Raw genomic sequence first — 12,840 nt, 5'->3', positions numbered from 1 at the left:
GCTTGGGATCATGGTGCAAAGGACCCTACAGTGAAATTACTCCGAACCATCGCTTTAATTGACAGATGTGACATGACATTTACCCATTTTAATTTTTAATTAATCAAATGATAAAAAAGTACAATCATACTATACAAGCATGAGGAGCTTGTTAGATTACTGAAACACACTAAGATCCTTTATTGACCCAGAAGACTACCAACACAGACACACACCACACACACCACACAAACCACACCACACACACCATAACACACACACCACAACACACACCACACACACCTTGCACTTGGCCAGGATGAAGGCGGCGAGGCAGACCAGGCGCAGCTTGCTGGGGACGACCACCATGTGCTGCTGCAGGCTCTCGGGCACGGCGAACCTCTCGGCCTGCTCCGCCTGCTCCGCCTGCTCCGCACCCTCACACACCTGGGCAGCCTGGGCCTCCTCATGTCCACCCTCACACATGGGCACGTGCGCGCTCCCGCCGTCCTCACACACGTGCACGCTCACGGGGTCCTGCATGCAGATGTCAGCCAGTCGAGACAATCCTGCAACATAGAGACCCAGCTCAGAAGCAGACGCTAGAGAGAAGGAGACTCAATGCTACAGGGGAGGGAATTAGGAATGAAATGACATTTCAAAATCAACTGTCAAAGACCGTGGCTGCTGTCAATCCACTGTGTCTCTATGCCGTCCTACGCACTACTCTCAGGTGTGTAAATGCCTCTTGAGCAATTAGAATTGGGTAACAGGCAGCGTGTTAGACCCTCAGTAGACCTGGCATCACACCATCACACCTGGCATCACACCATCACACCTGTTATGAGCGGGTCTTGGTTACTTCAAGTTTAAGAGGATATGTCTGAGTAAATGTCTGAGCTTTGTCCGTTTCAGACTGGATTAGGGGCGTATTTTACCCTCGGTGAGGTTTTTCCGTTTCAGGTTGGATTAGGGGCGTATTTTACACTCAGTGAGGTTTGTCCGTTTCAGGTTGGATTAGGGGCGTCTCTTACCCTCGGTGAGTGTAGCAGAGAGCAGCACATTCTGCCTGGGGGAACCTCCACCATTGAGGGCATTTAAGATGACCGCCAGGTCCTTCTCAAAGCCCAGATCCAGAGTCCTGGAGAAACACAAGACATCAATAACCAAATACACCCAACACACACACCAACAACCAAATGCACCCAACACACACACATCAAATACAGCCAAATGCACCCAACACACACATCAAATACAGCCAAATGCACCCAACACACACACACACATAAACTACAACCAAATGCACCCAACACACACACACACACACACACACACATAAATCCATACATACATACATACACACACACACCAACACCAACAACTAACAAATACACACAATACACACAGAACACCTACAATCAAACACACATCAGCTACACATGCTCCTCCGTAAATAAAGAGGTAATGTTCTACAGTGCTACAGTGATAAGATATCTGTTGAGATATTGCCACACACACACACACACACACACACACACACACACACACACACACACACACACACACACACACACACACACACACACACACACACACCTGTCAGCTTCGTCGAGGATGAGCCAGCGCACACTGCTGAAGACAATGCTGAGTGTGTTGTTTATGTGGTCAACCAGTCGTCCAGGAGTGGACACCAGGATGTTGATGCCTTTCCTCAGTCTGAAAACACACACACACAAACATTTGAGTACTCAGACATGCAGTATCTGATATTCCCTTGCTGATCACTCATGATATTTAGGCCGCAGCTCTAGCTGCTCACCTGGCTTTCTCTGCTTTCCTCTTCTCCCCTCCCATCAACACTCCTGGAACAATCCATGTGAATGGCTGGAGAGAGAGAGAGAGAGAGAGAGAGAGAGAGAGAGAGAGAGAGAGAGAGAGAGAGAGAGAGAGAGAGAGAGACAGAGAGAGAAGGAGGGTGAGAGAGAGAGAGAGAGAGAGAGATGAACAAACGAGAGTGAGGAGACAAACAATGGAGGAGAGGAGAGGAGAGGAGAGGAGAGGAGAGGAGAGGGAGGGAGGGAGAGTATAGGACATGGAAACGCTGATGTAGGCCCTGAGGTGCTCCATCTTACCTTTAGAAGCTTCTGGAAGATCTGGAAGCTCTGTTGGGCCAGCTGCCAGGAGGGAACACAACACACATTAATTCAAACACACACACACCACGAGCAGTGTTAAATACTGCTGGGAGTGTTTAATGTCTTACATCTAAAAGGACTGTGTGTGTGTGTGCGTGTGTGTGTGTGTTCTCTCTACCTCTCTAGTAGGGACCACAATCACAGCCAGGGGCCCGTCTCCTCGCTGTAAAAGATGGCTGCTGTTATAACAGAGTTTGTACGTGTATGTTCCATCAACTCAAAAAAGCAAACACAGACACCAATGACACTAAGCTCTGCTTACCTTAATTTTGGGTTCTACTGCTTGTAGCGACTGCACAATAGGAATGCCATAGGCTAATGTCTTCCCTGCAGAGGATCAAGAAGAATTACAGTGGGGATCAGTATCAACACGAACAGCTAAACACAGCCAACAGGCCACAGAAGAGCCACTGAACACAGAACCCATGTGGAGCTTTGGATTTGTGATGTATGTCGAATGGAGGACATGTGATAATGAAGCTTCAGTTTCAGCTCACCTGAACCGGTTTGAGAGCGCACCACTGCATCTTTTCCTGCTAGTAGCACAGGAATGGTCTGTTTCTGGACACTACGAACAAGGACAAAAACACATTAATGGTACATGGTCTCAATATACACAGAGCTGGTGTAGCCTGACACAGACGGTATGTGCACACAGGTGAAACGAGCTGGACAGACAGCGGTCACTGATGTGGATCCTACCTGGTCATACTGGTCACATTCAGGACCTTGTTGAGTGTTGCCACCTGAAGGATGTGAGGAGAGAGAGAAAGACAGGTCACAGGTGAACCTCTGAGCGAGGAGGAAGTGATTAGCAAAGAGGAAGTGATTAAAGAGAGGAGGAAGTGATTAAAAAGAGGAGGGTGAGGAGTAACCATCTCACCAGGTGGGGATGCAGGTCCAGTTCAGAGAAGGAGTCGCTGGTGAAAACCTTTTCCTTCAGCTGGGTCACACTAGGACTGTGTACACAAGCGCACACACACACACACACACACACACACACACACACGCATGTGCACGCACATACACACACAGAAGAAGCAAGAGTCACTCTCACAGATCACTCAGCTCATCAAGTTCCTCAACTCCACAAATGCATGCATGGCCACTCATGACATTTCTATATGTACTCAATGTATAAAACATTAGATGTTATCATATATCCATTACTGGACTTCCTCACATCCTCATGATATCCTCACACACACACACACACACACACACACACACACACACACACACACACACACACGTGTAAAGGCGAGAGAGAGGGCCTTACGCCTGGACGCTGGGGATGTCGGGGTTGTTTCTGAAGAGGCTGGAGGTCTTGATGACGGGTTTGCCCCCCGCTGCGGTCCCACTGCCATCGCTGCGCTTCCTGTCGGACGGCCGCTGAGGAGTGTTCCTCTTCCCCTGCGGACCCTGCCCACCCCGGGGCTGCTTCCAACGGGGCGTCTGAGGACCAGGGGATCCAGGACTTTCCTGGTCCGGGTCGGACTGAGGAGGTTTCTTCTGTTCTGGAGGGGATTTGGGGATGAGAGGTGCATCTGGTTTGGAGGCCTCCTCTGACCGAACATGCCTTTTGCGGTTCTGGGGAGATGCATTCTGATGCTTGGAGGTCTGGACTGACTGAGAATGCTTTTTGTGCTTCTGGGGAGATTTCTGGCTGAGGGGTGCACTCTGATGCTTGGAAGTCTGTTCTGATTGGGAGTTCCTGTTATGCTTCTGAGGAGATTTCGGGCTGAGAGGAGCTAGCTGTGAATCAGGGGTCTGGTCTGAATGACGAGGTTTCTTGTGTTTGAATGGCGGGGCAGGGTGTTCTCCTGAAGCCTTGCGTTTCAAGGCAGCCGCCTGCTTTTTCTGTGAGGAGCACATCACACACATACACATACAGTCACACACATGTACATACACATCTCTGACAGAAAAGCTTATAATTACCCTCTCCGACATCGCTGAAAAGAGAGTCTTTGCCGAATTGAGTGGTGTCGGTAAACAATACTGTAGCTGCTACATGTATTAATGTACCTGTGCCCACTTGTCACGCGCTTTAAAAGAGCCCCGATAGGTCTTGGGTGCTTTAAAATGTTCAGGGGTCGAAAAGTTGATCATCAAAGTTTGATCTGCCATGATGTTCGTATAACTGTCTGAAACACAACCACAACGCTGACGTTTACATTTTGATGATGCTACATGTGTAGGCTACGTAAAAAGATGCTAACAGAGATACAACTCATTTATAAGCTGGAATAAAGTTAACACAACAAGTTAACTAACTACAGGATTAGGTTATCTACGTGTTACTTTTGTAAACATTGCATTTATGAAACAGAAACAGATGGACATCACCATTTGGAAAGAACAGTAGCGTTAACGTTAGGTTAAACTCACGTGTAGGCTACGTAGCTAATAACCATTAACTATTCACCAATAGCCTGCAACAGATATGTTGTAACTGTCTTGCACTAATAAGCCAATATATATAACACAACGTGAGAAAATTCTACTTAATAAGGACACTACAAGTTATTTTCACCTCGCTCTCAATGTTTCACATGTCCACAGTACAACTCCATGCTGTCCGGTTGACGTCAAAAGCAAACTTCCGGCTTTTCCTTGTAGTAACAATTTCAAAATACAAGTTCTCATGAGATTGCAGTGGTATGTTTCAAAATAAGAGTTTTATTTATCGGTATCATTTCCATTTAAAATGGTCTGTGATTCTGAAATGATCAACCTCTTCTATCAAATTCATTGAGATGCAGAACTGCAATCAACCACTTTTGTGATTTCACATTCAAAAATTCAACCACTGAATATGCATCATCATTTTAAAGTAAAACACAAACAGTCTACAACTGTTATGTTGCCATGGATCATAGTGAAATGTGGTAATGTACCATATTAAATTCTCCTCTGTGGTATTTCACACTGCTTACATTATGCTTACATTTCATACTCGGTGGTCCTGCTTATCATTACTTACTTCTGATAAGACTAGCATTATATTTCATTTTCTCACTCCTTTTTGTCATTGAAATGAAATGTCCAATACATTTGTCATTGCTTAGGCCTTTCCATGTAAATATGGTTTTATTTTTGTATTTTGCAGCTGGTCTTTAAAGTGGTTGCTGGAGCTGTGCTTATTATTCAGAAGAGAGGGACTTGAGTCGGTCCCCAGAGGCCCTCCTGATGAGATGCAGGAGCAATGAGAGGGATCTCTGGCAGATGTGAAATTAGTTTTAATTAGCAGGTCAGAGAGGGAGGCCGTTGTTAAAGATCATGTAGGCTACATGTGTGAGGGACATGGGCCAGTGGAGCTGAGCCATGACCTCAACGCTCATCTGATGGGGGCCAGGGGGGAAGGCTAGGGACCAGGGACACCATGGAAACTAATGACCAGTCAGAGCCATCTTGTGACATCACATTCCATTTCTTCTGGGATGCCAACCTTGGTCTTCTATCTGGTCCATTACACTGTGATGTCACAGTGGCATTCCATTGTCTCTGTGACATCATGTACTATTTCTTGTGAGATCCATATGAAAAACAGGTGAGATCACACCCCATCCCATGAGATGTTAGACATCTTCCAGTCTGGATTCCGAACCTAAACACAGCACGGAATCTGCTTTAAAGTCACTAACGACTTGTTATCTGTGGATTCAAAGAACTGTGCATTACTTATGCTGCTAGATCTTAGCGCCGCCTTTGACACTGTAGATCACTGCATTCTTTTAGAGCGCCTTGAGCACTGGGTTGAATTTTCAGGTACTGCACTGAAATGGTTTGCCTCCTTCTTAAAAGGAAGAACCTTTTCAGTTTCTTTCAATAATACTTCATCTTCATCTGCCCCCTTATCTTATGGTGTTCCACAGGGATCAGTGCTTAGTTGTATTTTATTCTCACTGTACATGTTGCCAGTCAAATTATGAAAAAGCACGGTATATCCTATCATTGCTATGCGGATGATACACAACTGTATCTCCCATTTAAATGTGGTTCCTCTGGTGCTCTAAACCCATTGCTTGATTGCCTAAAAGAGATTAAACAATGGATGTCGACCAATTTTTTAAAACTGAATGAATCCAAAACATAAATTCTATTTTTTGGTTCACATAAAGCTGCAAATAATGCAATTAGTGAACTAGAGTCTTTTGCCAGATATGTAAAACCTTATGCAGGAAATCTTGGCTTTCTACTTGACCCTGATTTAAAATTTGAGAAACAGATTAATGCTGTTGTCAAGTCATCTTTTTACCACCTTAGAATCTTAAGTAAAGCCAAAACTATGTTTTCTTTCAAAGACTTTGAGATATTGATTCATGCCTTTATTTCATCCCGCCTGGACTACTGTAACTCCCTTTATTTTGGTGTCAGTCAGTCCACTCTATCCCGACTTCAGATGGTGCAAAATGCCGCTGCAAGGCTGCTCACCAAGTCTAAAAAGACACAACATATTTCTCCAGTTTTTAAATCTCTGCAATGGTGAAATTTGTGAAATTTAGAGTAGATTACAACATTCTTCTTTTTGTCTTTAAAGCTTTAAATGGACAAGCTCCCCATAAGTGAGCTTGTACACTTTCACTGCCCTCCCAGAACTCTGAGGTCATCAGATAAACTACTGCTCTCAGTACCTCAGAGTCGTCTAAAAAATAAAGGTGACCGTGCTTTTTCAGTAGCTGGGCCCAAGTTGTGGAATAACCTCCCTTTTCACATTAGATTTACACCAACTATTGGTGCTTTTAAAGCCAAGTTAAAAGAACATATGCTATTAATGGCTTTTAAATGAATTGTGGAATGTAATTATAGGCTATATATATGAACATATTATTTTAGTTTTATTTTCCTGTTGTGCTTTTTTTGTGTCTTGATTCATTTTGTCTTCTATTATCTATTTTTTTTTTTTGAGCACTTTGGTCAACCACAGGTTGTTTTAAATTGTGCTATATAAATAAACTTGAATACGACTATCTGCTCTGTGATGCTGCATTCAGTATCCATTGTGATGCTACATTCTTTATTTATGATTACCGATCACGTCTGCTCCATCTGTGATGTCACAGTCATGCAGACTATTGAGAATCAATAAACCCATCTGGTCTCCCCACTGGTAATGTATCATCTATACTGTAACTTCTTTTGTACTTGTTTATTGAGATTTAGTGAGTTGAGTTCCCACTGTAAGTAAAATGTAAAATTCCTGACAAAAACAAATGAATTTCCATGACCTCCTCACACACCTGTTTATTTCATATTCTTCACATCACTCTGTGTGTGTGTGTGTGTGTGTGTGTGTGTGTGAGTGTGTGTGTGTGTGTGTGTGTGTGTCTTTGTTGATGAACATATTACATGACTGGGAAATATTACATGAAACAAATGTCACTCATTTGAGTTGACTTAGCTGGCAGATGTAGAATAGATGGTGAACATATCGGATTTGATCAATTCAACAGAACAAGATCAGCAATGTGCACCTGAGGTGTGCTATACATACAGCAGGCTCATCCAGGAACACTGCTGGACCACTGTGCTAATTACACTGCTGGACCACTGTGCTAATTACACTACAATGCACGTCTCACTCACATTACAATGATTTGATTCTTCAGCAGAAAAGGGGAATGAGGGAGTGGAGAATGTCAGCAAGAACAAAAAGAGCAAAAAGAGTGAGAGAAAGAGAGTGGAAGAGAGAGAAAGAGAGTGGAAGAGAGAGAAAGAGAGTGAGAGAGAGGTGGGAGATGAAGAGAGATGGGGTGTGAAGGGGAGAGGGAGATTAAGATATGAAGGGAGGATAGAGAGAGAGAGAGCAGTGGGTGTATCTCTAATAATCAAAACAGAGATCCTAAGCATTTGCCTGCTGAGGCAGAACTAAAGCAGGCTTGAGCAGACTGCATTTTACTGGCACATTAATTAGACAAACTCATAATTAATGTGGCCCCTGGCACCCCTGGGAGCGTAGGGGCAAGTAGCTGAGGGGGTATTAGGGAGAGGATCAACTTGAAAGGGCCAGGCTCTCTGGAGAGCTCTTTTGTTTATTTGGGTTTGTTTAATAAGCCCCTTGTAAAGCAGGACAAAAGCCCCCCCGTCATCTGATCCGCAGACTGGGGCAAAGCAGGGCAGATCAGAGCCACCTGCCCCCCGCTCTGCGCGTGTAAGAGAAGACCAGCGTGGGGCTTTCAGCCCGCACCAGTCTGCCCCGGCCGGCCTTTAGAACATTTAGGACTCATTTGCTTAGTAAAAGAGTTTTATTATCACAAACAGAGCTGCTGCAGGCGGCTCCTCTCTCCTCATGCCAGGGAGGTGTGGGGGCTGTGATGTCACACGAGGGCACAGCAGGGGGGTGGGATCACGGGGCCCAGAGCTGGGATTGGCTCATGTTGATTGGCTCTGCTGCCCGTCCATCAGGGTCATGGGGAGGCGTCCGACCAGACGGCTCTCGATGGACTCGAAGACGGTGTGGGGGTCCTGGTCGGCGTTGATGTGGATGGCGTTGGGGTACAAGCCCTGCAGCATGGCCACCTGTTCCCAGTACTGTCGGAGGCGCGCGCGCACCCGGCCCTCGCTGTCCCGCGGGTCGAACACCAGACGGGCCTTCACCTCGGAGCTGGGGGCTGGCCGGTACAGAGAGTGGTACCTGCAGGGACGGGGGCAAGGCAAGGCAAGGGAGGCGGGCAAGGCAAGGCAAGGCACGAGGCCGAGGCCAAGGCAAGGGAGGGGTGCAAGGCAAGGTAGGAGGGCAAGGCAAGGGAGGGGTTCAAGGCAAGGTAGGAGGGCAAGGCAAGGGAGTTTTATTTGGATAGAGTTTTTCATACACAAGGCAACTCAATGTGCTCTACACCGTCAGAAAACAGACAATTACAGACAATAATAAATAAAGGCATTAGGGACAAAAATTTGTAAAAAATATACCACAAAAAACAACAAATAACAGACATGCCACACATCATCAAAGGTGATAAAATACATAATTTAAAGTCAGAGCAGGAGTACACGATCAGGAGTGATTTCCCACTTGCGTGCCAGCTGAGGCTCGTCTCTTGACCTCTCACCTCTCTCCTGTGACTGGGTCAACGGCCCTGAGGGACAGGCGCTCCACTGCCACATCGTCAGTCATGTCCAGGAAGAACACTCTGGTAAAACACAACATGTGATAAAACACAACTCGTCAAGGAAGAACACTGATAAAACTTAACAAGAAGACAACATACAGTATATCTGCATCACATGCTGATCCTCTATTATTATTTACTCATTTGGCGGACGCTTTGTCCAAAGCCACTTACACACATCAATTATTACAGCCCCAGTCTCCACAGAGCCAGCCAGGGTTAAGTGTCCTGCTCAAGGGGACAGCGGTGGCAGCCAGAAATCAAACCCACGACTTTTCCAGCTACTGCAGGCTAGCCCAGCCACTAGTTACCCTTAGCCAATACACTACCATCGCCTATCAGCTACTGCAGGCTAGCCCAGCCACTAGCTACCCTTAGCCAACACACTACCACCACTGCCCATCAGCTAATGCAGGCTAGCCCAGCCACTAGCTACCCTTAGCCAATACACTACCACCGCCCATCAGCTACTGCAGGCTAGCCCAGCCACTAGCTACCCTTAGCCAATACACTGCCACCGCCCATCAGCTACTGGAGGCTAGCCCAGCCACTAGCAACCCTTACCCAATACACAACAGATTTTCTGTTTCTATGAAAGACCTTTCAGACAATACTTACAGATTCTTCCCCCCTGACCAATGACCTGTGCATGCAGACAATAACGGTGCTCCATTTTGGAGTGTTTTACAAACACACTGAGGGCCTCTGTGCAACACTGGGGTACTGTGGACTGATATCATGTGTTTCTGATGGGAATGTTGGTGTCCAAGTAGCCTATTTTCTCCTGGGAATGTATATATTTATATATAAGTGTAAGTATACTCTTTTGATCCTGTGAGGGAAATTTGGCCTCTGCATTTATTCCAATCCGTGATTAGTGAAACACACACAGCACACAGTGAACACACAGTGAGGTGAAGCACACACTAACCCGGAGCAGTGAGCTGCCTGCCACAGCGGCGCTCGGGGAGCAGTGAGGGGTTAGGTGCCTTGCTCAAGGGTACTTCAGCCGTGGATGTGGGCATGGGAGAGCAGTGCTCAACCACTTCCCCCGCCCACACTTTTCCTACTAGTTCGGGGATCGAACCGGCAACCCTTCGGTTACAAGCCCGAAGCCCTAACCAGTAAGCCACGGCTGCCCCAATATGCAATACTATGTACTGTGATAAGACTGGTGCATACAGTATATGTGCAGTACTAATACTGGGATAAGACCGGTGCATGTTTACTGGTCAAAGTGTCTTATGTGTTCACCCTGTCTGTATTGTCACACCAACGAAGACCTGATACGTTCTACTCACTGAAAAACTGTTTCCGCACGGCGACAATAAAGACAACAAAGAGTCCTATCCTGTCCTTTAACTGTGATAAGCTGCGACAGGCGTGTCCAGCGGGTCCGATCCCTCTCAGGGCAGCAGTGACATGCCGGGGCTGCTGGGACGCGATACGTTTGTTCAAATATTTAAAGATGTTTGTGCTCCTATCAACACCGGAGAGGCACAGGCAGCCTCAGGTTGATGACCCGGTCGCATAAACAGCAACAAACAAACAAACAAACAAACCTCGCGGCAGACATGTTTCAGACAGACTACGGAAGCCAGACATGTTTCAGACAGACTACGGAAGCCAGACATGTTTCAGACAGACTACGGAAGCCAGACATGTTTCAGACAGACTACGGAAGCCAGACATGTTTTAGACAGACTACGGAAGCCAGACATGTTTCAGACAGACTACGGAAGCCAGACATGTTTCAGACAGACTACGGAAGCCAGACATGTTTCAGACAGACTACGGAAGCCAGACATGTTTTAGACAGACTACGGAAGCCAGTCTGCTGAAGGAGGGATGTGCTTACAGACAGAAAGACAGAAGACATGATGTTGAAATGCATCTCATAGATACAGTAGGGGGAGGGGGGGGGTACACAGGGGCATTAGTAATTAGTAATGGGGCACAGGGGCATTAGGGTGACTGAGGGCTAGTTCAGTCTGGCTGGTATTGGTAGTAAAAGAGAAGGTGGATGATGACTATGGGGTAGTTAAGAGTGTTTGTAGAGGTCAACCAGGTTTACAGTACATTTTTAGTCTGTACATAAGAATGCTTAGTTGAGGAGCTTGGTTGGGTAGTTAAGAGTGTTTGTAAAGGTCAACCAGGTTTACAGTACATTTTTGGTCTGTACATAAGAATGCTTAGTTGGGGAGCTTGGTTGGGTAGTTAAGAGTGTTTGTAGAGGTCAACCAGGTTTACAGTACATTTTTAGTCTGTACATAAGAGTGCTTAGTTGGGGAGCTTGGTTGGGTAGTTAAGAGTGTTTGTAGAGGTCAACCAGGTTTACAGTACATTTTTAGTCTATAAGAATGCTTAGTTGGGGAGCTTGGTTGGGGAGCTAAGAGTGTTTGTAGAGGTCAACCAGGTTTACAGTACATTTTTAGTCTGTACATAAGAGTGCTTAGTTGGGGAGCTTGGTTGGGTAGTTAAGAGTGTTTGTAGAGGTCAACCAGGTTTACAGTACATTTTAGTCTGTACATAAGAGTGCTTAGTTGGGGAGCTTGGTTGGGTAGTTAAGAGTGTTTGTAGAGGTCAACCAGGTTTACAGTACATTTTAGTCTGTACATAAGAGTGCTTAGTTGGGGAGCTTGGTTGGGTAGTTAAGAGTGTTTGTAGAGGTCAACCAGGTTTACAGTACATTTTAGTCTGTACATAAGAGTGCTTAGTTGGGGAGCTTGGTTGGGTAGTTAAGAGTGTTTGTAGAGGTCAACCAGGTTTACAGTACATTTTAGTCTGTACATAAGAGTGCTTAGTTGGGGAGCTTGGTTGGGTAGTTAAGAGTGTTTGTAGAGGTCAACCAGGTTTACAGTACATTTTAGTCTGTACATAAGAGTGCTTAGTTGGGGAGCTTGGTTGGGTAGTTTTAAAGCTTTGGGCTGGAGACTAAGAAGGAATGAATGAGTCCATTCTCTGAGCTGACCACGTGTATGCCCGGCTTATTTGCATGAGATGTGGGTACCGTATATTGTGTAAGTGTGTAAGAGTGTGTGTGTACCTGTGTGTGTGTATTTAAGCGTTTTAGAAAACAGATATGCTCTATTTTTAATGAATATTTTGCTAAAAAAACTGAAATAATGACTCCTCTCCAGCTATTAACATTAATATTAATGTAACCTTATGAAATATTCATCAACCTGGACAAAGATGACAGCATACAAGCCTGAGGATGTGTGTGTGTGTGTGTGTACGTGTGGTGTATGCGCGCCTATGTGTGTGTGTGTGTGCGCGTGTGTTGTGTATGCGGGTGTATGCATGTGTATGCACGCCTATGTGTGTGTGTGTGTGTGTGTTTGTATGAATATCTTTATGGATATGTGTGAATAACTGTGTGCATGTGTGTGTGGTGTATGCGTGTGTAAGCTGGTGTATGCATGTGTATGCACGCTATGTGTGTGTGTGTCTGTGTTTGTATGAATATCTTTATGCATACAGTATGTGTGAATAACTGTGTGTGTGTGTGTGTGTGTGTGTGTGTGTGTTGTGGGTGTGTGTGTTTCATA

General features: G+C 45.6%; 2 protein-coding genes across 3 annotated transcripts in view; both read right to left on the bottom strand.

Moving 5' to 3' along the window:
• The window catches only part of ddx31 (DEAD (Asp-Glu-Ala-Asp) box polypeptide 31), a 13,998-nt gene extending 9,219 nt beyond the window's left edge, over positions 1-4,779 (bottom strand). For both annotated transcript variants that reach the window (XM_076270390.1, XM_076270391.1), the window contains exons 1-13: positions 4,714-4,779; positions 4,206-4,324; positions 3,457-4,037; positions 3,061-3,136; positions 2,880-2,923; positions 2,675-2,745; positions 2,440-2,504; positions 2,296-2,340; positions 2,115-2,156; positions 1,802-1,866; positions 1,579-1,698; positions 1,014-1,120; positions 283-548 (exon numbers count right to left, since the gene is read on the bottom strand). In XM_076270390.1, coding sequence (XP_076126505.1) covers positions 283-548; positions 1,014-1,120; positions 1,579-1,698; positions 1,802-1,866; positions 2,115-2,156; positions 2,296-2,340; positions 2,440-2,504; positions 2,675-2,745; positions 2,880-2,923; positions 3,061-3,136; positions 3,457-4,037; positions 4,206-4,307 — 1,584 coding nt within the window. In that variant the 5' untranslated portion in view covers positions 4,308-4,324; positions 4,714-4,779. The remainder of the gene's footprint in view (positions 1-282; positions 549-1,013; positions 1,121-1,578; positions 1,699-1,801; positions 1,867-2,114; positions 2,157-2,295; positions 2,341-2,439; positions 2,505-2,674; positions 2,746-2,879; positions 2,924-3,060; positions 3,137-3,456; positions 4,038-4,205; positions 4,325-4,713) is intronic.
• Positions 4,780-8,227: 3,448 nt separating this feature from the next.
• Positions 8,228-12,840, bottom strand: part of ak8 (adenylate kinase 8) — a 30,521-nt gene continuing 25,908 nt past the window's right edge. The window contains exons 12-13 of the mRNA XM_076270288.1: positions 9,230-9,310; positions 8,228-8,814 (exon numbers count right to left, since the gene is read on the bottom strand). Coding sequence (XP_076126403.1) covers positions 8,553-8,814; positions 9,230-9,310 — 343 coding nt within the window. The 3' untranslated portion in view covers positions 8,228-8,552. The remainder of the gene's footprint in view (positions 8,815-9,229; positions 9,311-12,840) is intronic.

Source organism: Alosa pseudoharengus, unplaced genomic scaffold (assembly GCF_046254945.1).
Source record: "Alosa pseudoharengus isolate Yale_2024_CS ecotype anadromous, Long Island Sound unplaced genomic scaffold, YU_APseudo_1.1 YU_APseudo_1.1_scf_6, whole genome shotgun sequence".
NCBI lineage: Eukaryota > Metazoa > Chordata > Actinopteri > Clupeiformes > Clupeidae > Alosa > Alosa pseudoharengus.
This window is presented reverse-complemented; position numbering and strand designations above follow the sequence as displayed.